This window comes from Protomyctophum parallelum (genome assembly GCF_964188405.1).
Source record: "Protomyctophum parallelum genome assembly, chromosome: 13".
Classification (NCBI taxonomy): Eukaryota; Metazoa; Chordata; class Actinopteri; order Myctophiformes; family Myctophidae; genus Protomyctophum; species Protomyctophum parallelum.
The window spans coordinates 35,107,420-35,134,986 of NC_139708.1; the positions used below are offsets into that span (position 1 = coordinate 35,107,420).

The 27,567-nt window shown below is 44.0% G+C and overlaps 2 protein-coding genes across 3 annotated transcripts; one reads left to right on the forward strand and one right to left on the reverse strand.

Moving 5' to 3' along the window:
• The first annotated feature begins 1,049 nt into the window (after positions 1 to 1,049).
• On the forward strand, positions 1,050 to 21,496 carry cramp1 (cramped chromatin regulator homolog 1). 2 transcript variants are annotated; one of them, XM_083780432.1, is made up of 23 exons: positions 1,050 to 1,472; positions 3,281 to 3,660; positions 6,057 to 6,259; positions 7,145 to 7,298; positions 7,668 to 7,751; positions 8,181 to 8,229; positions 8,657 to 8,742; positions 9,936 to 10,059; positions 10,354 to 10,435; positions 10,603 to 10,942; positions 11,278 to 11,541; positions 11,910 to 12,074; positions 12,234 to 12,556; positions 12,833 to 13,010; positions 13,493 to 13,665; positions 14,199 to 14,273; positions 14,899 to 14,980; positions 15,310 to 15,411; positions 15,637 to 15,782; positions 16,669 to 16,843; positions 17,762 to 17,929; positions 18,272 to 18,417; positions 18,539 to 21,495. In XM_083780432.1, the coding sequence occupies exons 2-23, from the start codon at positions 3,282 to 3,284 to the stop codon at positions 18,656 to 18,658; spliced, it is 3,618 nt and encodes a 1,205-aa protein (XP_083636558.1). In that variant the 5' UTR covers positions 1,050 to 1,472; position 3,281; the 3' UTR covers positions 18,659 to 21,495. The 2 variants fall into 2 exon arrangements, with proteins under 2 accessions (XP_083636558.1, XP_083636557.1); XM_083780431.1 differs by lacking the exon at positions 1,050 to 1,472 and adding an exon at positions 1,486 to 2,899 and having other exon boundaries at positions 18,539 to 21,496.
• On the reverse strand, positions 18,279 to 27,469 carry dhrs7b (dehydrogenase/reductase (SDR family) member 7B). Its single transcript, XM_083780433.1, has 8 exons — positions 27,429 to 27,469; positions 26,151 to 26,333; positions 25,012 to 25,130; positions 24,442 to 24,652; positions 23,871 to 23,963; positions 23,474 to 23,626; positions 23,119 to 23,333; positions 18,279 to 18,399 (listed from the first exon to the last, which is right to left on the reverse strand). Exons 2-7 carry the CDS (start codon positions 26,293 to 26,295, stop codon positions 23,128 to 23,130), a joined length of 927 nt encoding a protein of 308 aa, XP_083636559.1. The 5' UTR covers positions 26,296 to 26,333; positions 27,429 to 27,469; the 3' UTR covers positions 18,279 to 18,399; positions 23,119 to 23,127.
• Positions 27,470 to 27,567: the final 98 nt, after the last annotated feature.

Here is a 27,567-nt window from a genome sequence, read left to right on the forward strand (position 1 = left end):
CATCACAGTTTTAAGTGGGTGAAATTCGTTTTTGTGGGCTGATTGAAGTAATTTATTAACCGTTTGCATTGTACATTTCAATACAAAAACTGTTAACTGTGGTTTGTGGACGTGAAGGGTTTCACCATTGGCCTGGCATGGTATAGGTGGCACTGGCCCCTTGGTATAGGCCCCCTTGCCCTTCCACGGGCATTGTGAGGGGTTGAACAGTTGACTTGGGTCAGGGTGGTGCTGGTCCTTGATGATGCGCTGGGCTTTGGCTACACACCGCTTGTTGTACAGTCCTGGGAGCTCGCCTTCCATTATGCGCTCCGCCAAGCACACTATTTGCTGTAGACTAATCTTTTGCCAGGCAGTGCAGTTCCAATAACAGGATACCTTAAATGGTAAATGGTGCATTTATATAAGGCGCTTTACATAGATTGTGCATTACATTCACCCATTCTCACACACACATTCATACACCGATGGCGGCGGAAACCATGCAAGGCACCAACCAGCACATCAGGAGCAATTAGGGAATCAGTGTCTTGCTCAAGGACACTTCGACACTGACTCTGGGGGAGCCCGGGTTTGAGCTGGCAACCTTGCGGTTGCCATCCAGCCACTCTACCCCTGAGCCACCGACGGTGGCCTTCAACTGAGCTGTTGTAGACGTACAACCTGACGATGCAGTGTCTTATTCCAAACTTCTCCCAAACAAGCCACCAAAAAACTGAATCCAACCAAGCAACTTTACAGCAAAAGAAGCCCAAATTAGCTTTTAATAAGCAGACATGGCAACACTACTTCTTGCTTGCGTGGTGCGCAAGCGCAGCCAACGACCGTTTGATCCCACCTTCCGCGTGACAGTGTGACATGTGACTGGTCAAAAGCCCTATCAGTCAATCACTTAAATAACACTGGAGCACGCGATCGGATTGGGCCTCCGTGAAGAACCGTGAATGTGTGACAATGATGGCCGATCTACAAGCTCACAACACATCGCATCGCGACGCGTTGTGAGCTTGTAGATCGGCTATTTTCGATGCACGACACCGGCGAATGTGTCTTGAGAGCTTTACATGTTAAAAAAATATATATTTATGTTTAAATGATATGAACAAAGTAGACGATATTCTTTCAATTAAATCAACTTACAATTAAAGAGGAAGAAGAACACAATCTAATTGGTCGTTTGCAATTCCCTCTCTCGCCGACGATTGGACTTCTCCCCTGTCAATCTGCCCTGTGGTTCCACCCCGCGGCGTGTGATCTGACCAGTCGCATGCTTTGTTTTCGAGACGTAGTGGGCGGTGCTGGAGCGCGTGGGCTAAAGAAGTGTGGTGCCGCGGGAGCCGGGAGAGAGGAGCTCCCTGTCGTCGCAGCCACCGCCGGGGATCTGCGAGCCTTAGCCAAAACGAGACATGTCAACTGTTTTAACTCGTGTTTGGACAGGACCATACGACTGATCGAAAAGTCAACGCTCCAAGGTAAAGTGTTGACTCACGTATAGTGACAGATCCACCTCGAAAATAACGGGATTCTGTGCTTGTTTTGATTGGCACAGCGGCTAGCTAACCTCGGCTAACAGAGCAGCGCTTGTAGTAGCCAGCAGGCAAGCATTCTGGTTGAGATGGGTCTTTGCGTTATAATGCCATTATCATGTATGTAAGTTGTGCATTGTCTAATTGCAGTTAATTGCAGGTTTAAAATGTTCTAAGGCTCAGTGGTTATGACCTATTGAATGAACGCTTTTGTTTAGAGGAAATAAAACAAGAGAATATGTAAGGATTTGCTGTAAACATGTAGTGAGCCTATTGTACATGTGTTATTTATTACTATTTGATTAACCTTAAATTACAATTAACCTTTTACGCTAAGGTTACATATACAGAAATGCATCCCATTATCTCTATGCGTGATAAGTGTTGTGTTAGTTGTCAGAGGCTCTGAGAGTAAATGGTGGAAGTTATAACAGGCAAATCAAGTTAGTCTGTGAGCATCTGGGTGTAAGGATGATGTTTTGGTGAAAAATAGATTTAATGCAGTTAATGCAGGCTAAGTGTTAAGAATGAATATGGAGTAGTGAGGATTACGACGCTCGTGTTCTATTTTAGAAAGAAGTTTGTCATGTAATTGTTGTCAATATGAATCTCTATACTTTCTCCCTGTCCCTCACCTGCTCCATAATAGCTTTAGACATCAGTCGCAAACCACCATGTACCAAAAACAAAGTGTTGTATTATAGTTATGAATGTGTCACGTTTATACTGATGCTGTATAGGTCTACTGCTGTTTTCTAACAACAAAACATTGGTTTCTGTACACAGAGAACATGGTGGATAAAATTAAATTCCCCCAATTGCTACTGAGGTGTTTGTTCTCCTGAGTATATGTAATGGGTGGTGGTATTTATTTATTTTAGTTGTTACATGTTTTGTTTTGAAGCTCTGCAACTCCATAAGGATTCACACCAAATAAACTTATAATGGCAACTTATCTTTCTGCAGGCGTTGGTGACGTAGTGACAAGTAGGCTATATACAGTCCACCAGCACGCTACTTGTATGATATGATTAAAACTTTATTCAGCCCTTTAAAGACATCGGGGCGACTGTTTACGTTGTTTTAATAATCCCACACTGAACCGAGGTTATATTCATGTTCATAAATTCATGCTGAGGTTTTGTTGTAAAGAGACATTGAATGTGTGGTGAATGTTGTTGCTGACAGAGAACAGTTGAACTGCGCACAGTTCAGCTCTCAGTCGAGGGCAGAACGCAGACGACAAGGCAGAAGCGACCAGACCGTTCGTGTTTATATTATGATTAATTGGATCAAATATTGCCAATTAAAACCGTCGGACCCATGGTGAAGAGAAAGAAGGCATCGTCCGCGACCGAGGAAAACGAAAATGGGTAAAATAGTCCCGTAAAGAAACACTTTATTTAGAGGTCGACTTGCGGGGAAGGGTTTCGTTGTCGTTTCTGCAGGGCGCTAAACTGAAAGGCGCTCGCATTTGAATTTGATTTAAATTCAACCCAAATATTTTGAGAAACAACTGAAAGACAACTAGTTCAAATACACGGCCGCCTGTCCGACTGTCTCGATGATTAAAACCGAAATGCAAAACAGTGATATAGCTGTAATATTTGGTGTTGTTTTGTTGGGACAGAGAGGGGATTTGAAACAAACAGCGGCGGCCATGTTGAGAGGGAGAGAACGTCGTCTTTAGAAGTTAATTTTGCACAATGTTCTTCTTTTAATGTGACATATTTTCTTTGAACGGGCTTTGGCAGCATGACACTGGGCTCACGGGAGGGGATCGGTGCCGATGGACGGAAGAATTCAGCCCGAAAGCCTGAAGGTTGTGACGAGGAGGAGAGCGCAGACCAGGGGAACGAGGAGCGCAATACAAAGGGAGACGGAGTGGAAATTCTTAATCCATCACCAGCTCCGGGTTCAGCACCGGTCCTTCCCACCTCAACAACATCCAGCCAGGCCGGACCGGGAGCCAGTCCGAGCCAGCAGCCCCAGACCCAGACCCAGGCAGAGCCCACTCCTCCCAGTCACGACCAGCATCATTTTCTCCGATCGAGCGTTCGACCTCCGAGTAAGCGGATCCGGAAGGATTCCATCGGCTCAGCCATCAATGGACATGGCGGGGCAAAATCGAAAGGCAAGTAGGAGAGTCTTCATCGGTCCCCCCCTCTCCCGTAAAATTGCCATTTGTTAAAGTTCAGTGGCCGAACACCTGTTTAGTTAGCCGACATAGTGCTGGCTTGTAATCGAGTTGAGGTACATTTCTCATTTTGGCTACTGACAGATAGCAGGTTATTTTTCAGTTATTTTTCTTCTGAATGATGTTATGAGTAGATAATTGCCAATCCATGTTGAAACCCCATCTGACCACTACGTAATGAGACAGGACTCAGACGTCTAAATTGTAGGATGTCAGCAACAGACTGTGTTTTTAAATTAGAATTGCTTAGAAATTTGTCACTATGATTTGTAGAATACACTGTCTACTTTTTACTGTTGAGGTGACCAAATAGAAATAGTCGCCAAACGTTTGACATGAACCGGGTTCATCATGTGTATACAGTACACAAGTTGGCTGTCATTTTTAATCTAACTGAGCTGACAAATTGGACCAGTTTGGGAAACTGTTCTGAAAATATATACATTTCATACTTAAAAGATGCAGGTATGTCAAAAATGTGTTATTTTAATTGCACGATATTTTACGATTAGAAAAGCTGTTATCAACATTTTGTCACGATGTCTTTTTCCAGATATTTAGTATTGGCAAACATATATAGCCTTGAGTTTGAGTCAGTGCAATGGTACAAATCAGCCGCTACTGTCAAAAACAAATAACTCATTCTACACAGCATTACGGCTGAACACACATGAAAATGAGCAGTTTTGTTCAGAATTTGTGCAGAAATAATAGGCAGTTCTTTTAGTATGGCATGTTTTGATGGAAGCTAAGCGATTTTAGCTTGTGATGATGTTTATTATATGATTGCAAATGGAAACTAGAGATCATTTGGAGTTTCTAGACTTGACTGATTTTTAAATATAGAGGGAAAGAACATGAATAGTGAACCAGTTGGTAAACTCATCAATTTGGGATTGACAAGATTATCAGATCCTACAGTACTGTGTATCCAGATTGAAGATCCCATATGAAAACGGACTGGCTTCTTAAACACATCAATGCCTTTTTAAAAGTGCCCTTATAATCACAACGTTTTCCCATTAATGAGCTAAATAAATCCTGTCTTAATCATGAACGGTCCTCCTCTGGGTTTTCATACCATAGTCTTGAATGATTACGATTCAACTAAAGATTCATACAACTGCCCAATGTCATCTCGTTAGAGATCCTGACAAGACCCTGGCAAGTCTACAGCCCAGTAGCTGGAAAAAGCTCAGTGTCCTTAAATAAACAGGTCTTTTTAGACCTCCCAGTCCTAACCGCTCCTTTCTTTAAGAATGTTGGGGTTTCAGTGTAGATCTGTTATGATTAGCCTGCTTAGTTAGGAGGGGGCATTTAACTCCTTGCAGTCGCACTGGTCTTTCATTTATTGTTCAGGCCAGCAGACTGGCCTGGTGTTTCCCTGGTGCATTACTCAGACACACATTGTCAATGTCTGCTCTGTTTTCACCTGCCTCTTGTTGATCTTTAAAACTTTGTTTTGCTAAAAGTGCTTTATAGCTAAAGTTGAGTTGGCTGAGACTAGATGTAAACATTTGGTGGCGGTGGTGCACTGGTGAGAGAGAAACTGGTTGGTTAATCAAAAAATGCTGAGGCCAAACAGATGCATGTAGACCAAACAATTGTCAAGATTGGGGATGAGGAGTTCAGTCCTACTTGCATCCAGTATAGGGCATCATTTCCACAAAGGCCGTCTGATTGTGTTCATGTCCCCTGGCATTGTGCTGTGTTTGGGTATTCTTGGCCCTCCTGTATGGTATTGACCTGGCTGTTTTCCAGCTTCTTTCTCACAGCTTACAGCAGGAGAAACGCTGCATGTAACATCTTTTTGTTTGTTGTGTGCACTGTAATTGTAATGTTTTTTGTGGATTTGTATTTGAATCTCTCCCCCAAAACCGGCACACAGAGCTCCACTTTCTTAGTTTGCATACTGTGTACACTGAAGAAGGCAGTTACCTGCCCAAACATTGGTTTATTTTTCTTAAAATAAAATATTGATAACTTTGGCTACCAGTGTGTGCGGCCACCTTCTTGTTTATTCTACCAAGGGCCAACACCACTATATGGACTTTGTATGCGTAGCATTCTCATACACCGTGAGCCACACAGCATGACAGTTTTCCTCTTGTTTTCACATTGGAATTTTAACTTGTGTTTTTCCTCTGCCAGGGTTTCCTGTGGTTGATTGGCTTTAGGTTTGCAACTATTGATTATTTTCTTAACGATCTAAAAGCTCACAATGTGTCACATTTGGAAAGAAACTCAATTTGTTTACTATATATTGTTTAAATAATCGATTACCCGTTGTACCCCTAGGTTGATTGTTGCTTTCTCTTGCTCGTATGCCACAGGGTCCGAGAATGGCACTTCTTGCCAAGGAGGTGCAGGTCAGTCGGGTTCTGTGACGGGTTCCACCGGGGGCGTGTCCAAGGCTTCCAGGGGCCAAGGCCCCACTGACAAGGAGGAGCACGCTGGGAACCAGAAGAGGGCCCGTCGCCAATGGGAGTCCTGGAGTGCAGAGGATAAAAACAGCTTCTTTGAGGGGCTCTATGAGGTAAAGCAAGCGTCGATATATTATGATGCAGTGCAGTATGTGTGCACTACACAAACAAAATGGACCCTTTTGGGGTCAGTATTCACACTTTTAAGTTTATTCGTATAGCACATTTCAACAACAAGGTACTCCGAAGTGCTTTACGTGAAACATTAAGCATTGAGACGTTAAGATATAGCATTAAGGGAGTACAAAACAATTAATTATTATTAGAGCTGGGACTCGATTAAAAAAATTAATCTAATTAATCAGAGGCTTTGCGATTAATTAATCTAGATTAATCGCATTTTAATCACATATATTCAACCCGAGAACAGCGAGAAACCTTTTTTTTAATGTTTTTTGGTATCCCAGTGAATCAATGAATAGTGACTACAGGATACCACTCATTTTCAACATTTTACTGTCATTAATATACCTGTTGTGGAAATAATAATAAAAAGTCACCCCATTCTGTGTTGCCTAGAACTGGAGGTCTGAAAAAAATTTAGTAACAGTAACAAGTACATCTCAGTGACATCACAAAGCTGTACTTACTTCATAATGTTACTGTTTTTTGTCAGACATCCAGTTCTAGGCAACACAAAATGGGGTGACTTTTTATTATTTCCAGTTTTCAGTACTATAGAAAAGCGCCCAGTGAGAAAGGTTCCGCGTTGAAAAAAAAGCTGCGATTAATTTATCTGTGGTTAATTGCGATTAATTCTTCTGTAGTTAATTAATCTAAATTAATCGCAATTAGTCCCGGCCCTAATTATTATATATTATTATAATGAAATGTAACTGTGTAGAAGACCCCAGCTTGTATCATCACAAGATGCATATTAGTCGGGTAGAAATTGTGTTTGTTCAGATATCTCACTTCTTACCCTCTCCTGTCTTCAGCATGGGAAAGATTTCGAGGCTATTCAGAACAATATAGCTATGAAGTACAAGAAGAGGGGCAAGCCGGTCAACATGGTAAAGAACAAGGAGCAAGTTCGCCATTTCTACTACCGCACCTGGCACAAAATCTCCAAACACATCGACTTTGCCAACGGTGAGCCTGTGTGTGATGGAAGAAGTACTCACATGTTTAACCTAAGTAAAAGTATCAATGCTGTAGAAAGATGTAGAAATTCTCTGTTGCAAGTACAGTATTAAAAATGTACTTGAATATTTTGTGAGCTTGTATATAAATTCTTGGTCAGTAATTCATAAATCCTCAAACCCCTCTATTTGTTGTTTATGCAGCCAGTGGCGGTGACTTCACTAAATAAGCACATGTTGCTCTCGCCACTATTAAGTGCTAGCAGCCAGCCGCTGCTACTACGGTTATCTTAACAGCGCATACCAAAGTTATTTTTGCATCACCAGCTAGTAATAAGGCAGCGTTGTAAGTAACTCTTTGCACCGTTTTAAACCTCAGTGTACTCTCGAGTGCTGAAGAAATCCTCTCAGGAGCTGTACGGACTCATCTGCTACGCCGAGCTCCGCAAGAAGGTCGGAGGACGTGAGTAAAGCCCCCACGCATCTGAATGCATGGCTTTCTTCAGAGGCACTGTTGTGTTGACAACTCTCGGGAGAGAAATAAGCCAATACAAGTCCTACAATATGTCCAGATAGTCCTAATAAAAAGTAATAGATTCCTATATAATTGTAATTACTATGTAGGTCTATAATAATTTGTGTTTTGGTTATTTATTATAACACTACACACACATTTGACCCCCCACCCACCCACCAAAAGTAGTGGTAAATGAGCCCGACTTGGCAACACTGTTCAGCGGTTGTTTGTGTGCAAAGTGTTCAGGGGACACGGGGGAAGTGATTAAATCGGTTATGCGTTGCTCATGGGGGACAGTTGCTCCTGCCGTGCAGGTCGGGCTCCTGAGGGGGGCGATGTTCTAAAACGGCCTGTGTTTGTTCTCTCTCCTGACAGTAATGGATGATAAGAACGTGGCGAAGCTCAACGAGCTCATCCAGCAGGGGTAAGTCAGTCACAAGACAATAATACATCACAGACGTTGGGGTTGGGGTTCTGGAGGCCGATTCTACAAAATGCTTTCGAAATCGATAGTTCTCACAGTTTTCAAGTTTTTCACAAAAATGTACAAAAACAGCAGATCTACAGTGTCACTTCACACCACGTTGTGAACTTGTAGATCGGCTATTTTCACTTCCACTTAAAAGTCACATTTGTGGAATTTGGAATTGATTGTTTAAATTGTATTCATGAAATTATTTTTGAAGAATGGTTTGAATTTCTTTTCAATGTATTACAAAAGAGGGGGATATTCACTCGCGACCCACAAAATTTGGTCCGTGACCCACAATTGGGTCCCAATCCGACCCGACCCACTGTTTGGAGGAACCAGTGCTCTAAAGTGTTTTGCTGTGTTTGTGTTTTGGAACCAGGGCTACCACGGTGCGCTCCAAAGGCAGGAACCTACGGATCAAGGCACCCATGTGCCGTGCTCTGAAGAAACTCTGTGATCCTGACGGTTAGTACTGCACTCACATTAACACACAGTAAACATCAGGGTGTTTGCGAATTGCGATGCTTCCAATCAAGAAGGTGAGGAGCAGGGATTGTGGAGGCGGGGTTTCTGGTGGCAAACATGGCAGCATGTTGGCAGGGAGAGGCTGTGTTGCCATGGTAACTGGCCTGAGGAGGTGATGATGATGTTGACGGCAGTTCTATCCGTCTACACACCTTCTGTTTCCCAAACAGTTGGTCGCGAACAGTCTTTACAAGTAAAAATGTCCTATTTTGTTATTTTTTTAATAAAAAACAATTTCTAATGTTCAAAATAATTTCATAGATGCCTTACATTTAAAAAAAAAAAAATCAAAGAAATTCCATGTATTAGGGAAAATAAATATTAACTTTTAAGAATTACTGAAAAGAGCCGGTCCGATGATAGGATTCTTGGGTAGGGGGACAAGATTTTTTAATTGGGGCCCACCCTCCTATCGAGGGGGCTAGGATTAAAATGCAAAAGTAGCAGATCTACAAGTTCAAAAGTTTCTAGCTTCTACTCTCTGCTGCTACTTCTTTTTCTTTAAATTTGTATCCCACGATTTTGCAACCCTACTACTTTTGATGCTTTTTGTGACGCTGTAGTATGATCAAGTAGGGCGTTCATTTACGGGGGGAAAATGAATATACACAAATACGACCTGATCATTTGCCAATCATTTCTGACCAACAGCAACGATTAGCAAATGATCAGATTGTATTTGTGTATCCACTCCAGACTGGCATTGCTGTGGTGACGATGCTTGGCTATAATGCTCATAAAATGGGCAACTGTTTCGTCCAGCCCCATTTTGATATTCATCCATTACTGCACTGCACCCGTGACCACCTATGTCTTGATACAAGGTTTACTCAGATTTTAATTGCAATTCAAACCACCTATGAATGTAGTTCGAATAGAATTTTGCTGTTCAAACTATATTTAAGAAATCTGATTCCAGTATGCCCTCAAAGCAATCTCATGTCATTGCTCTTTTAAATCGGCTCACCACCCTCACAAAAGTGACATTTCACTTGACACTTCCTTCTGTTGAAAATGTATTTATTTCTTTGGTCGAGTCAAGAGTCAATCAACAAGAGTGTAATCATGAATTGCTTTTCTCCAGAGTGGAAGCCTGTGACTGTGTCTCAACTCTGTGCTTTCTTCCCCCACAGGAGTGAGTGATGAGGAGGACCAGAAACCTGTGCGTCTCCCTCTGAAGGTGGCTGTGGAGCTCCAGCCACGCAGTAACCACTCCTGGGCCCGTGTTCAGAGTCTGGCCCACAACCCTCGCCTCAGGTAACACCTGCCAGTTGGCAACAAGCCACTTGAGCCTTAAAGAGCCCGTAAATAGGAAATGCCCCTGTTTCTGCCCTTTTGTTTTCTGGGCGGGGCTAAACACCTCACTTGATGACAGGCTCAGGTGAGTTTCAGCGATAGTCATCGCCATCTTTTGGCTAAAATAATGATTTCACTGCCTTCAATGGACAGCAGGAGACCCCCAGCTTTTATCCCATGCAATCGTACCGCAGTAGGTTATTGTGTTGGTCCCAAAACAAATCAAAATAAACTGCTGTGGTCTCGTCAACACAGGATGATGGTGGAGCTCCACAGAAAAGTGTCCAGCCTCATTGAGTACCTGAAACAGAAGTGGGCTTTCCATGACGAGCGCATTGTATCCTTTTTCATGAGCAAGTCGTGCGTGTTTAAAGTCTGCAAAAATAACGCTGCGGAGACCCAGCGGCATGTCTGTGGGTGACCGGGTGGTGCGTTGAATGGCCACATGGTTGCGCACCTGTCACAATGATTAACGTTAACACCTTGACACCGAGGCCTCCCCAGATGAAGAGTCTGCAGGAGAGAGAGGCTCTGGAGGCGTCCGGCAGCGCAGCCTCCTCTCCCGTCAAAGTCCTCCAGCAGCAGCAGGAGGAGGAGCTCGTCCTCTATCCGTCGGAGAGCAGCACTGTGACCACGCTGCCCGGCGTGGCGCGCGTGGTCCACTCCAAGGCCTCCTGCACCGTGCACTGGCAGGAGAGCGGCAAGAGCCGACCCGGCTCCAAGGAGCTGCCCGCCGGCGCCCACCAGATCCTGGGGATCCATCAGCACGCTGCTACTCCTCCTCCTCTGCCGCACCGGGCCGGGGGCGGAGCCAAATCCGGACGCGGCGGCAGCAACAGCTCGGGTAGGCCTGTTACAATTATTAACATAATCGCCTAATCGCAATTATTTGAGGTAATCGCAATATATTTTTTTTTGCATAGTCGTCATACTCATAGTCGTTTCCATGTTTAAAAGTGTCATTTTCCAAAAAATAGCAGTATGGTGGATCAGCAGGCTTACAGCACGTCAATTTGTGAACGTTGCGAGCTTGTATATCTGCTTTTTTCTTTTTTTCTTTTCAGCATCAAATTATTAAATATGTCAGAAGTGTTTATTCCATATTCCAGTGTTCAATTGCCCCAAAAATACGTATTATTTATGTTATAAATCGTTAATCGCTAATTATTTGTGTGACAGGCCTCGCCTCGGGTGAGGCCCGTCGAGCCGAGCCCCTCCTCCTCCTGGCCTCCTGTGACCCTGCGCCGGACGAGGAGCAGCAGAACCTTGTGCTTCCCTCCGTTGTGCAGCTGAGCCTGGCCTCCACGGCGGAGGGTCTGCAGCTCCGGCTGGCCTCCACGGCGGAGGGTCTGCAGCTCCGGCTGGCCTCCACGGCGGAGGGCAGCGGCGGGACGGGCACGCCGGAAGGCCTGAAGGCATGCAGCGGAGCAGAGGCTGGTGCTGGTAGGCCTGTGGCATTTATTAACATAATCGCCTAAGCGCAATTATTTGAGATCGTCAGAATCGTTTTCCATGTTGGGGAAAAGTTTTCCAAACAAGAAAAAAAAGCCGATCTACTGTACACGTTCACAACCGACGTTTTGTGAGCTTGTGGATTGGCTATTTCCACTTTTTTTCTTTTTATAAATTATTTCATTCAACATTTCAGTCATTTCTTTGTATATTTAAGTTCTGCCCTGTCCAACTTCAAAGACTAAAAAAGCCAAACAAAAATGTAAATATTGTATTCATATAATGTACCGGTCCGGTATGTATAATTCTATTTGCATGACAATTAATTGTCTTGTTAAAATGTCATAATGGTCTTCAAGGCGGAGGCGGTACGGCGCCAGAGCAGGGCTCGTTGTCTGATCAGTGCAGAGAGGAGCTCACCGCCATCATCGTCTCCACCTCCTCGCCTGAGGTCAACCGCTCTCCTCCTCCTCCTCTTCCTCCAGGGAGCGGCTCAGAGGAGGCCACTCCGCAGCAGAGCGGCGGTAGGATTGAATTATATGGGCATTTTACATCATATCTTTTAACACAATGTTAAAATATCTGCCCGACAGCAACGAATTATACAATACCCAAAACAACAATTAAATCACCAATTACGTGTTTAGTATGGCAATTCAATCGTCATGATGGTGACTTGACAGCCCTAGGCGGTGGCAGCGGCGCCCGCTCAGCCGAGCAGCAGATCCGGGAGGAGGGCTGGAGTGCATCGCAGGGCTCGGACGTCACCCTGGCCGAGCTCTACCTGATGCTGGGCAAACCCAGCAAGCTGCAGCTGGAGTATGAGTGGCAGACCCCTGCCGTAGCCCCTCCTCTGCCGTCCCCGTCACCTCTCCCCTCCCAGGAGAACGGACAGCAGCCACGGCCCCCCGCCTCCTCCAGCGCCGCCACACACCCCCACCATCACCACCGCGTCCTACGCTGCCTGCTGAGGCTGGTGTCCACCGAAGTCAACCCCAAACCCCTGGTATGGACAAAGTCTCTCTCTCACTCACAGCGCACGCCACTCTTGAACCCATTAAAACCAGGAAAGCACCTGTCATTTTAGATTTTTAGCTCTATATGTGTATTTTCACAAAACTCTTATTTAGAACAGTGGTTTAGAATAATGGTCCTCAAAATAACAGATCTACATGCTCACAGACAGAGCTTCACTTGGTGCTGCGCTTCAAGCTTGTACATCTGCTATTTTTGAAAAAAAACGTTTAAGTGACATTTTCCGTCTTGTCTTTTTCTCCCCCAGGTTCCGGAGTTGTGCTCCACAGCCACGTCACCACTGAAGCCCACCCAGGAGGAACAGTCCCAGGCCCTCACCCCTCCAGGGAAGGGACCCACTCCGGGGGTCCGCAGTCCCAGCTGTGGCCGGCAGCAGGCCTCTGCCCGCGGCGCCAAGGTGCTCCTCCCAGGAGCAGCATCTTCAGGTAACGTTTCTTTTCTCTCTCTCACACACACTGCCTCTAAAACGGTGGTTCTCAAAGTTTAAGGCTGCAACCTCGCGGCCAAATATAAAGTATATCAATTTCTGGGGTCCTTGACATGGCAGTAAGAAGTGAGAACGGCTGCTGTAAAATGTGTATGTCTCTAGATTTGAAATTAGCAACGCGAATCCAGTTGTCTGTGAAAGTCTAGTTACTTCTACTACTAAAGAATATCGTCTGTCGGGTGGAAACCTCATCCATGTCCAAAACTTGTACTTTTGTTGATTCAAAAGTAGAGAATCCATAACCTCAAAACGCACTGCGGAATATTTTTGTGTGATCAATTAGAGTGTTAATTTGCGAGACAAGACAAGCCACAAAAGTTAGAATATGGAGATAGGAGGTTTCTGGCCCGACAGCGAGGATATAATAATTTCAGCGCGGTGTATATTTGTGACACATATTTGTCCCGTCTCTACCCCTAGGTGGCCGCAACCTGCCCCGCGCCCTGCTGGGCTCCGTGCCAGCTGGGGACACAGAGGGCGGGGTGTTCGCCATCCCCACCACGCTGCCTCCCAACAGCTCTCGTCACTCCAGGATGTTTTCCCCAAACAAAGAGGCCGAGCTGGCCTTCAAACAGCAGCTCGACTCCATCAGTGTAAGCCAGTGGTTCCCAAAACGGGGGTGCCCCCCACCCTAGTATACGTGTATGCAGGGTGTCTGCACATTTCTAAAGTAGTAGTACTTTTAAGGAAAATGTAATACCAAATTGTCAAATATTACCCCAAACAAACGGTAAGAAAGAGGCAAGCATTGTGAAAATAGCCGATCTACCAGCACACACTGCCTCGTAGTGTGCACACACTGCGAGGCGTGCTTGTAGTTCGGCTATTTTCACTATTCATCTGTGGAACAGAGTCAAAGTATAATGTAATAATGCCTACAATTCCAAGTGCTTGTCAGGGAGTGGGTCCCCAGTTCAAATGTGATTATTTTGGGATGAAAGCTTTGTGAACGCTTGGTGCACGTAATCGTGCAGTCAGTGCACTCTTGCGTTTGTCCTGCTACCGTCACATGTGGTCCTCGACTTCACTCGGGCCTCTTGATTCCATCACAAGCTTTTGATTACCGGTATTAAATACAGTGAAGGTTTACATTTTGTCTTCTTGTTCTTTGTAATTTTCTCTTTAGATGCAGTCAGATCTTTTCCTTTCCAAACAGAGAAAGTCCCGGAGCAGACAACTACGGAAGCCACTTGTAGTTCAGGTAAGACGGGAGCTCGCTGAACCCATGAAACCATCAGGTATCGGGTGATAACATGATCGTCAGTTCTTCATTATTCTTCATTAGATAAAAGTTTAGCGAGTGAAAAAGGTTGACTGTTCTCTCCTACGCACATGTCCTGGTAAATAGATGTGCAAAAGCACCTTTATCTACTATGAATAAATTATTACCACAACTAAAGGATGCTGTGCGTTCTGCAGTGTTTTTGTTGCAATGACATCAAGCCGTGTTCAGTTTCAGGGAAATTGGGGTTCTAAAATGACGTGGTCCTTGACTTGTCCTTGATGACACATAACAGTGCGATGTGTCGTCTAAACTAGGCCTATTTTAGTTTATTTGTTATTTTAAGTTTAAGAGTACTTGATGTGATCAAGGTTCATAAAACCTGGTTTGGCTGTATAGCTACCAAAACATCATAATTCTACATATTGTGCTAATTGTTTATTGAGTGCAGCACTAGCGCAGATTATGCCTAACGGGTATTTATTTTTCAGGCATGAGATTCTATTTAGCGTTTAAGTGTTAACTTACAGTTGTTGTAGCCGGTGTTGTGGAACAATGGAGATGTACTTCTTCTTGTTTCCAAACTTCTTGTTGTTCTCTCCAGCGCACGCTGGTCCCCCGCACCACGGGAGACACCCCTCAGCACGTCTGCTCCTTCTCCATCCTCTCCAACTCCTCTGCAACAGGTAACACATTGAAAAGGATACCGTATTCAACATTTATCATGGCTAGTTTGTACCCCTCTATAGGCTATGGTGAAATCTATAAATGCTATATATCAGTGGTTCTTATTGTTTGTTTTCCTGCAGATATTTTATTTCTTTCACGTACCTTTTTACAATAATTAATAATTTTTACTTTTAACAAGCTTTAGTGGCCCTGAGGGGACCTTTGAGAACCACCGAGATAATGCATAGATTGAATAAGCCTGCTTGTTTGTGTATGTATTGTGAATCCCCCTCCTCTCCAGGAAGAACTCCACTAAGCTCTCTCTCTTTCTCTCGCTCTCTCTCAGGAACAGGCTCCTTCCGGCCCATTCAGACCCGGCTGACCCCCTCCTCTCGGCCCCTGCTTTCCAAAACCTCCCCGGGCTCTGCAACCACCAGCCAGCTCTCTAGTACATATACAGTTATCTTTTTCTAACAATGTTTAAACTCATTTCCCCAAGGTTTTAAAGACAAAATACCAAGAAATCTTCTTTTTTCTTACATTTATTTTTAAATATCAATGTTATATTAAATTATTATTTGGGGGCCCACAATATCCTCACATGCCCACCGCAGGTTGAGAATGGCTGAATTACAGTACCAAGGAACCATGTTTTTTTCCCCTACCATTTCAGGTGCCATCGACCTGGCAGCCAAGTCTGCGGGCATCATCCCTGGTAGTCCCCGTCAGGAGCTGGGAGGAGGCTCCACTCTGATGGAGCCTGCACCACCCGTCCACACCCAACCACACCCACCACTCCTCCAGCACGGTGCACCTGAGGTCAGAGAACACACACACATATCTCCATGTTCTAACCTTTTGTGTTTTTCAAAGATTTTCGTAAATGAACGCCCTACTGGCCTACTTGATCATACTACAGCGATTGATTGAAAATTGTATTCACAGTATGTAGAATGGGTACATTTCAAACGAAAGTCAATACAAAAACCGCAAAAGAGGCCTGGGCCGTGGCTCAGCTGTCTAGGCACCTTGGCCGGTAGTCCAAGTCTGGCAGTGTGCCGCGGGTTCGACTCCCGATCCCGTCGGCCTTTACTGCATGTCACTCCCCCATTTCCTGTCAGCCTACTGTCTGTCCCTATATAAAATAAGCTGAAGAAAAAAAAACCTGCAAAAGACTGCTAAGAGGATGAGACCAGAAAAGTACTAAGACTTGTTTACATCAGGAGATGTTGATCGCACAAGAGCATCAAAAGTAGCAGATCCCAAGCGCAAAACGCAGCGCAAAGCAACACGTTTTGAGCTTGTAGATCTGCTACTTTTGCTATTTATTTTATTTTATTTGAATCCTGAAAAGTAACAGTTGTGGACATTGAGGTTTCCACCCGACGGAGACAATATGACACCTTCGACAAACACAGCAGTAATTCTACACAGACCCTACTGTGCAGGAAGTGATAATGATATGCAACAGCTGCCACTGATATTCCCTGTGGATTGGGGGGGGGGGGGTGTTTGTGATTTGGAAACTGCACTGATTACCCCCCAAAATCAGCCGTGAGATTTTATACATACATTTGTATATACAGCTGAAAGTGAGCTTCCTGCTGTACCTCTGTGAATGTGTAACTGTATGAAATTGAATCGGGCTGGTACTGAAATTCTACAACGATACAAATTATGACGTTCAACCTGATGTCTTTCCCAGAACGGGTCGTCTCCTCCACCTAGCCCTGGCGAGTCCCTGCTCTCTCCACCCAGCGTAGCGTCTCTCCTGGACATCTCTCTGCCCGGTCCCCCCGAAGATGCACTGGCCCCTGGAGAACCCCAAACACACATCAGTGACTCCATCATTGAGCTGGCTATCAACTCTGCCCACTATGGTGTGTGTGTGTGTGTGTGTGTGTGTGGTGGGTTGTGTGTGGCCTGTATTCAGTGGTGGAAAAAGTACTCACATTTTTACTTAAGTAAAAGTATCAATACGCTGTTGCAAGCAAAAGTCGGGTATTCCAAATTGACTTGAGTAAACCTACAAAAGTATTGGTAATATATGCTGTGAGCTTTAAGTACCAAAAGTAGAAGCATAGATTTGAGTTAATATATTTCGCTTTAAAAACAAATATATATTTAAAGATTTGCATAAACGTTCAAAAGCTTGTATATAGCTTTTGGTCTGAAAAATTAAGTCCTCACTTGCTGCATGGGACTCTCTCTGACTACAGCACTACAGAGGAGACAATAGAAGACAAACAGGACAGGTGTTTGTTTTTTTAGCATGCAACCTTAAACTCACCTGCCCCATTTCTCATGCTGATATTTAACATGACGCCGGAATGAAGCAGAGCGGAAAATATTTAACTTGGCAAATTGCGCAAATATTTCAAATGTCTTAAAAGGGAATGTACACAAACAAGCACTGAGTAAGACTCAATCTGATCTTGGCAGGCTCAGCTCTATTGGATGCAAGGCTCAATGGCTTCTTACATAAAAATTAAAAAAGGTTGCTGGCTGGTAATATTTCAGTACTAGGCTAGCACTTTGAGAACCACTTATTTAGACAATCAAAGTGGGTTTGGGTGACCCAAAGGGGTCCTTGAGGGGGTTCCAGGGGGCTTCCAGCTAAAGGATTAATGGTTAGGAACCAATTGGACCACTACAGGTATGCAACTCCCAAGACTGTTTAAAACCATCCCATTTGTACACTGTCAGAGTTAAATATGGGAGTCTGTGGTCCAATGCATACTAAGCCAGAACCACTGGTCTTTAACGCCTGCATAATATTTCACCGTGTTCCATTGCAGGTGAGGAGGCGTCTCTGTCTCCAGCCAAGCTGAGCAGCAATGACGGCTCCAAACTGTTGGCGTCCTCTCCTCCAGTCAGCCCCACGCGGGGATGGATCCCCTCGCCCAGCCACGACCCTCAGTGGTACCCCAACGACTCGTCTGACTCCTCTCTGGGATGCCTTCTCTGTGAGTCTGTTCGTCTCTTAAACACACACATTTGATTTAACCTGTTTAGGACCTGAGGCCGATTCTACAAAGGCCTTCTAAATTAGTAGTTCTAACTCTTTTTCCATGCCAAGGACCCCCAAAATGATATGTATTTGGCCACTGGGCCAAAATGATTAAACATTTTTTGAACACGTTCAAACAACAGCAAATGTAAAGGCACAAAGTGACGCTCGGTGAGCTTGTATATCTATTTTTTGAATAGCAAAGAAAATGACAATTTCTGGATCACAGGTTGGTGAAACAGTGCTCTGGTTCATTTTTATTCATGCGTATTATATGGTGTGTTTGTCCTCCTTCCAGCCAGCCTGGTGTCTCCGGATAAGGGCAAGCGGTCCTCCCTCATCCCCTCTGGTCCCTCCAGTGGCACGGCCCTGCTGGGCCCCAGCCTTCTGGACTGCAACTCCCATGATTCCTTTCAGTCCCGCGGCCTTCCAGATGTAGCAGAAGTAAGGGACATCCTTTTAATTTTTTACCGTAGGAAACGCAAATTGATTTTACTCAAGTCGTGACCCATAAAAGGTCATCCAAAGGAGTAATACTTTGTCGTCTGGTCGCCTTTGCCCACAGATGGATAATCAGCTGGCCTGTATGATGAGCGAGAGCAGCGTTGACTACATCGCACGCTTCAATGACCTGGCGCAGGAGCTGGCAGTGACGGAGCCCTCCACCCCCCCCTCCCTGAGGTAGAGAACCCACCACAGCCGCCTGGATGGAGCTCACACAACTGGCAGCTGCCATATGATGTTCCAATCCACCGCCAACCGCGATGAGAAGCCTCGCCATATCTCTGGACTATTGCCAAGCTGCCGCACCCTCCCCTTTAGTTTCTCCTGCCTTTTGGAAGGAACAAGGTTGTGACAAAAAGTGAAGCCATCCCCCCTGACCCGTTTGTTAAAAGTGCAATAATATAACGGTGAACTCTGACCATGGTGTAGATAGAAGAAACACAACGTTGTTCAAAGTAAACAACCTTTTGTCGGTTTCATTGATTTTTTTTTAATTTTTTCCTGTGAAATTCTCTTCAACTAAACACTTATATAAAATAAATACCGTTTACAAAACACAACCTCATGTACAGAAAGAAACCTATGCCATATCTAAAAGGAAATGTCTGGTCCTGTCCCTGCTTGATCTTCTGTCTTTGTGCTTTTGTCCTCCGTTTTTAGGGCATCAGCGAAAATGTGCAGTTTAGACCAGCTCACAGTGCAACATGTTGTGAGCTTGTAGATCGGCTTTTTCACTATTTTATAGGGTTTAAGTGGTTAAAGAAAACTACCCCACATGCCTGTGCGCTCGGAGGCACCATGTAATTCTTACTACAGTCAAAAATGAATAAGCCATAGGACAAGGGGTGTGAAGGTGACCCTTGTTACCATAAAAGTCTTCATATTGGAGTGGAGCGTCTTACAAATCTAAAGTTTATTCTAGTGTTTGTGATCCTGTCTTCTACGGTTGAGTTCATAACCCAATAAAACCCAAGGCCGATTCTACAAACTTCTAATTTAAATCAAGTTTTCTGAAAAACGTATGTTGCTATATCAGTGGTGCTTTTCATGGCAAGGAGCCAAGGACCCCCCCCCCTATTTTGTTCCAGGGACCCCCAGAGGCAAAGATTTGAGTTACAAATATATAAAAGAACACCCCAAAAGCTCTAGGAGACAACTTCTACACGTCAAAGATGTAGTGGTGTAATGGGCTAGGCTAATGTCGCCTCAAACTAGATCTACAAGCTCATAGCGTGTCACTTTGTACCACAATATGAGCTTGTATATCGGCTTTGTTTTTATCGTGACACTCCATCATACTATATATAGATATAGCTAAAATGACAGATGCCTTCCAGGTTTTAATGGGTTAAGAAATGTCAGCACCTAGGCTGGCTGGTCACTCAGCTAGTTGGTGCACTGACCAGTGAGTTGCAAGCTTCTCAGCCCTATCACAAAAAAGCACCATTTCATTACTTAACTTGAATGTGGCTGTGGAGTCTCATACCTTCTATCGTATTGCATTATTTTTCAGCCTAACGTTGATAGGCACAACAATAGCAGTAATAGAGGGTTATTTTTCTGCATTTCTTTTTAGATAGGGTTTTATTCAGCAGTCACTGAAAAGATAAGGTATGTGGCTCCTGCTAGCTCATTGGTGTTTTCTCTTACAAGCTATTTGTTGGAAACCTGTAGGAAAATACAAAATGTCATTGTATTCCAGAAAATGACAATATATAAACAAACACTAAGACCATGTTAAAACACTCAAACTATATAGAATGATCCCTAATTAGAGCCTCATTAGTTGTGCACAATAGTGTCTGCAGGTTGGCACAAATGTTGCTAAGTTTAACAGGAAGCTATTGCTAATTTCTCAGACACAAACTTTGTATTTACAGAAAGCTTGCCAAGTGATCCTGGACTGTTGCTTTAACGTGTGCTTTGGGTTTTGAGTTTGGCGTGAGGACAATGACATGTACTTTACTTTTAAATAACCAGTACTTTTACAGTGGACTCCATTTCCCCTTACATTTGCACCTTGACATATCGTGTATATATACGCACAAGGTGTTCAAGTATGCAGATTTTCTCTGGACGATTTCAATTTACCAGCATTGCAAATGGCAGTATTCTAAGCAACATCTCATCTCAGCATAATGTATGTAAACTTCCTCTCAGACGGAGTGTGTATTTCTTTTTAGGGAGGGGGATTGTCTTAACATGCCACAAACGGGATTTCACACATGTCACCTTCAAGCTCTGTGGTGCTTTTCAAAGATTTAATAGGATTTTTTTTTTTACATTACACAGTCACATGAAGTGACTGCATAATGTAGAATCTAGTGATATATTCTGTGGATAATAAACATTGTATTCCTCACATTAGAAAAAGCAATGGGATTCGTGCTTCTAAGTCATTCATGTATTATAGCAGGTTCTGTCTTGCAATGGTTTTTAGTTTCTGCTGAAGAGTTGATTTGTGCAGTCACAATACCAGTATTGGCTGTGCTTTTTCTTTTACAATGTGAATTCTTATTTGGACTATTTATTGATAACATTTGCAAAATGGTGTTTAAGTTAATATTAAGATGACATCTAAAAAACAAAAACCTGATGTGTAAAGTTTGTTTGTAAGCTGTGTTTTTATTCTGTGTATAAAGAAAGTTATGGATACTAGTAGTGACTGTCCCGTTCATGATCACACCACACAGCTAAACTAAAATCATACAAACCATACAAACCCCATAAAGTGGGCTTCTGGGGACCCCTAGGGGGTGCCTGCAGGAGTTACAGGGAGTCCAACTAAATTAACTAATATAGCATCAATCAGAACTGCTTTAACCATATTTTATACTACCCTATTCAAAATGGTATGGTTTTATATTCCAAAATGTTTCACCATTCTTTTTAAATGTTTAAACATTTTGGAATATTTGTGAAACTGAAGCAATCGTGTGGCAGCCCAACTATAAAGACCATTTAGGTGTGCCGAAATGACTCTGCCTCTAGGACATTGTTACACTTCCAACAGTTTCAGAATACTGTGTTGTTTGACTTTTTCCAGGAATTTCTATTGTTGTGAAAGTTCCAGCACTTACTGCAAGTACAAAGATGCCTAATGCTTTTCGCATGATAAATGCTACAACATTCGTAAGCAAACTTGATTCCACAACAGGTGGTGCTGTCATTTATCAAAGAGAGTGCCATCTCGTTTCCAGGTAGGCTAAATCTACAACCATTATAGTAAGACAATTTTGTTTGTGATAAAACTAGCAAATATTGCAAAACAAATTGGCTGTGACAATTTATTTTAACCGCTTGAACCCTAGCGCCCACCCAATTCTCGGCTTAGGCAAACATTTGGTAAAAATAGCAGATCTACTTGCTCAAACCACGTCACGCTGTGCTGAATTGTGAGTTTGTGGGTTGGCTATTTTATGCAAAGAGATTGGGTGTAAAATCTAAAATGACAGACACTTTCCTGGTTTAAAAAAAAATGGTTAAATGACATTCAAATGCTTTAATTAGCATTAACTATTATTCCCCATGGCTGAAAAAGAAGTTATGATGTCACAAGGTACAACTCCATAGTCCTAGGCAACCAACTACAAGAAATACCACATGTCATAACCAGAATTTAGTCTTCTGAACAAACACTGAACACTACTGTAAAGCTTTTTTTGTTCAAACAGTTAACAGACACTGCAACATTTAGCACACATTTCAATATTTAGTTCTGAAGTTTGTCTGAAAGAGACACTCATGTTAGTTAACAGGAATCTCTCTCATGAACTCAATGATGAAAGACTAGTAAGTCTATGAATGTAAAATGTAATATTTCACCACTCTTGGAATGGAAATTGTAATGGTGACTGAAAGAAGGCTTTGTACTGTCCAACACTCCGTTAACGCCAATATTCCTAAGTATTGTTCCCATTTCTGTGGATGTCAGTGATATTCCATAACCGCCAATGTTCTGGTAGTGGGCTGTCCCTTTTCAGTTAGGCCCACCTTTAAAATCCATTGGCGCCAACTGTGCCGATTCCGCTGCTGTGGTCTGTGATCTGTATAACCTCTATGATACGGCTTTCCAAAAGTCATTACTTGGACCCACAAGCTCTGTGAAGCTTCTCTCTCTCTTGCGTTCTCACTCTACCATACCCTATACAAAAGGGGTCTTCAACAGGGGAGTCCTCAGAGTTACACGGTGGCCGCCAACTTTTCTGTGAGATTTTGACATTGTCATTAACCACTTGTCTTGAACTCTAGCATCCCTATTCTGAGGGGAACATTAGTCGAATATAGCATATCTACAAGCTCACAACACCTCGCATTGCTAGCTTGTATATCTGCTATTTTTGGCAAAGGGGTTTGGTGTAGAAGGGGAAAAAAGTACAAGTGAAAGGTCAGTTTTACGAAGTATTGATGGTTTAGTGGTTAAATGTCTGAAAATACACAACATGAATCCAACATGATAGTGCTGTCGAACAAGTCTATGAAGCCAATTTTTTAATCTGCAACACAATTCTATGCCATATGTAGTAGTGGGGGTCCCTGCTTCATCTCCCTCTCAACTAAGGGTTCCTTGGCCTGAAAAACGTTGAAGACCCCTGTAATAAACTGAAAATAAACACATGCCCCTTCGACCGCTTGCCGTACCTCCGTGTTTCATTCAGCTTTAGGTTTTTCTTCCTTGCGAGCGCGTGAGGACATGAGCTTGAAGAAGAGCGCGGGCCACAACGTGCGGAGGTAGACGGCGAGGGTGGGTAGCGTCTCGGCCAACAGGACGTCTTTGCTCCTCTGACGGACGGCCTTCAGAACAGCCCTGGCCACGTCGCTGGGGTCTCGGCCCGACGCCGTGGTCTTGTCTAAAACTGAAACCAGTGCAGGGCAAGGAGTTCAAGAGGTTACCGTTACACCATCAGATCCAGAAATACGTGTGTGTGTGTGTGTGTCACACTGTACTGACTGTAGCATCATAATAGCCATATTCTTCTATGTTCCATTCTCTTACCTCCATACTTGGAGCCGTCCCCTGTGACAGCATTGACAGACAGGTTGGTTCGGATGTAACCAGGGCTGATGACAGTCACTGGGATCCCATAGCGCTCTACCTCTGCTCTTAAGCAGTCAAAGTAGGCCTGGGTGGCATGCTTGGAGGCAGCATCTAGCCAAAGTGGAAAAGAGCATAGTTAGCATTGATAGATACAAATCATAGGTGAACAGGGGAACACGATATACTGCTCTCCCGTCTCCATTTATTTAACAAAAAATGATCAACAACGTTTCGCCCGTTTAGATGAAGCCTTACACGGCCGAAACGGTGTTCATTATTTTTGGGAGGGAGAGCTCACAGTGAGCTTGTACATCTGCTATTTCTGAAAAATCTTGAAAGTGTGAGAAGTACTCACAAGCTGATCTGTAAGGAATAGCTATTTTCCCCTGAACACTGCTGATGACCACAATATGGCCACTGCGACGGCGAACCATAGAGGGAAGGATGGCTACAGGGGAAGGAAAGAACAATGAGAATGTGGAAAAACTGCCTTTATTGATAATAAACAGTGAATAGACAAAGACGAAAACGGGGCGAGAGAGTCGGTGAGAGACATACAGCAAAGGTCCTCCGAGCTCGGGAATCTAACCTGGGGACTCGCTGTGGAATGCAACACCTATACCTTTCAAGCCGGGATTACCAATGCTGGATTTCCAGGATGACAAAAACAATGAGAAAAATTAGCTCTAGGCGTCACTCACGCATAAAAGACACGGTGCTCTCTCTCTGTCCTCTGGCAGAGCAGCTCGCAATTCATCTTCAATGGGAGTCACGTGGTTTTGATGAGACAAGCTTGCTCCATGGCTGTGTGGTGGTGGGAGGGGGGCAGAACACAGCCACAGAGAAAGCTTGTCTCGTCAAACCCAGGACAGCGAGAGAGCACCCTGTCTTCCATGTGTGCACCCTGTCTTCTAGAGTAGACTAACCTTGTGTAAGAGCGACTGGCCCAAAGTAATTTGTGTCCATGACGTTCCGCTGCACCGATAGGTGCGTGTCGAGGATGTTGCCCCGGTAACTGATGCCGGCATTATTTATGAGGACGTCCACCTGGCCATAACACCTCAAAACCTCTTCTGCTGCGCTCTCCACTGTGTCAGTGTCAGCCAGGTCAAAGGTCACAACACAGGGGGTGTGTGTCTACGAGGAAACACATGCAAGCATGCACACACACGCCCGGAATGATTTTATTGGACACCTGATCAAAATAACGGACATTTTAATGTATGAATGACAAGCAGGTGCATAAACGTAGCCAAAACTAATAATAATTAATGCATTATATTTAAGACTGAACAACGATTAGGAGTATACAGAAAATTATTACAGTTACATCTCGCACAAAGGAGACTGTCTCCATAGGGAACCATGCGGTGAGTAATCGATTTTATTTGGGTGAACTATCCGTTTAACACATTTTAGATCATTACCAAGCATCTGAATCTTTTAGTATTGTGGTTGTGTGTGTGTGTATGCTGTGTGCGTGTGTGTGTATGCACCTGTCGCTGCATGTCCGACAAGCTTTCTGTAAGCTCCTGGACCACTGCCTGTAGCCGAGTGGCGTCTCGTCCACAGAGCACCAGTCGCGCTCCTGCAGCGTGGAAGACCCGTGCACACTCTGCAACCACACACACACACACACACCTCTTAATATCCACAATCTGCAACCACACACACACCTCTTACTCCACAGGGAATATTAGTGCTGCTGCCTATCGTTGTCACTTCCTGCACAGTAGGCTCTGTGTAGAACTAGTGCTGTGTTTGTCGAAGGTGGCAAATCGTCTCTGTCGGGTGGAAATATCAATGTCCAAAAGACCAAAACTGTTACTTTTCAAATAACAAATTAAAAAATAGGTTCCAGGTGGTCCCCAGCTAAATGATGGAGTTGGTAACTACACACACATCCCAGGCACACTTTGGTAGGCCTATAGCCCTGTCCTGTTAGGATGACAATATTGCCTTTCTAACAGATAATATTTCCATTAAAAAAATAGATTAATTTAATAATCGATTTCGGGTCCTATTAACGATTAATTGGACCCATCCCTACTTCAAATCAATTGCATCAACTAAATGATGAAACATCTACTAATAATCAGTGTTGTTTCCTGGAGTCACTGCTGTGTTTCGGGTCTTGCAACAGACTCCCTGCTCCAGGCAACCCAGCCGATGCTGATCAGACCCCGGCCTGTGTCCAAGTGGCATGCTACCGCCCCCACTGTCTCTTGGGGTCTTAGGGTGGCAGGTGAGTCGTTAGCAGGTGTTGGTGACACTATGAGGCTCTGGGCACTGTGTGTTGCCTCCGGGCCAGGCTCCTCCTGCGTCTGACCAGAAATTACTTCTGTGCGTTGTGTCGTCGGTGTCATCAAACCTCTCATTCTGCCTTTGATTTTGAAACCTTTACAGGTGGTTTGGGCTGCAAACCCTCTCCACCCCGGGTTGCCTCTCTCTCTCCAGATGGCATGTCACATCAATAAAAATTTAAAAACTGCTTCTCGATTATTCGATCAATAGAATCTAGTAATCTACAACATGATCCAAGATTAAGTCAGTAATTCGTTCTGAATGTCGGCTTTGATATATTTCCGGCTAACAGCCCAGCCCTATCATGTGTAGTGTATGAATGAGGCCTAACCTTTCCCTAGGCCAGAGCTGGCTCCCGTGATGACCACCACAGCATCCTGGATAGCGGCTCCCGCCCGGAGACGGACGAGCATGCGGTAGAGCAGCAGGACACCCACGGTGCCAAGGACCAATGGCAACATGCCGCCTGCCACCATCACGTGGCCCTGCCCCCGCTACGCCACACACAACCTATCATAATAGAAAAGAAACAAAGTAGACAAATCATCAGACAGTGAATCATTATAAAAGACCTGAGGCCGTTTCTACAACTGGAAAAAAACATTAAACATTAAAAACAATGGCAAATAAAAAACGGACCCGAGTTAGTCAGCTGCAACTTGACCGTTTTTTCCCCGTAAACGCCAAAATAGCCGTATCTACACAAGCTCATAACGTGTCGTGCTGACAGTGAGCTTGTAGATCTGCTGTTCGGGGCAACATTTCCCCAGAATAGGGGGTTAAAGTGGATGACATTCAAGTGGTATGGTCAAAACAAGATCCCGCTGTTCCAAATCTCAATGACTGATAAATTTCCTTCATGAACACACAGTATTTGAAGGGTTATAGTCTATTAGTCAGAGTTAGAGCTTTGAAGCTTAAAGTGGCCATGACCTGTGGGTGTATTCTGTTGACCCCAAAGTACGGTTTTAGAATGAAAAGGGAACCATGGGTGGTGTTGTGATATTTGGATCAGTTTGTTAAACCTGGCACTTTCCACAGCAGAACACACGTCAGTAAATCAGCAGTGACAGCTGCTATTATGTAGGCCTATTATGCACACAAACACACACCAGAGCATCACTTGTTCAACCCTCACTAATAAGGAACTACAATGAATGTGCCCATGAGCAAGACACAAACCCCACAATCCCTATACGTGACGAATTTAGTGCTTGTGTGACTAACAAAATTTGATATACGCAAAAACCAAACCTAAAAAACTTACGGGTAAGAAGTTTTTACTTTTCTACGACTAAATACATCCAAGCTAATTCCATAACAATCTTTACTAACTAATCAGAAACAATCTCAGTAGCTATGGTAATGGCACAATTATGTTAGCGTTGGTACTAAATTTCAAGTAAAGCACACAACAGTGTATTACACTGAGCTTGTTACGTATCATATGCATTGCAAGCAAAAGTCAGACTCGATCACTCGATCAAATACATGAGTCTTGATCCAAGGCTACACTGAATGAAATGTTTGAGCATATTTTAAATCGTGGTTCCCTAATTGCACACGCAAGAAAACAATAAAACATGCTTTGTTTTCCTGAGTTTACTCACCACCAGAACAGAATAACAAGCAACAGAAGTATGTTGTGGTGAACCCAAACGAAAGCTGCTAGCATGGACCAGGTTGAGCACCCGGAAGTGTATTTGTTGGTGCGCCTTGCAATGGTATTGTGGGGATTGGAGTTTATT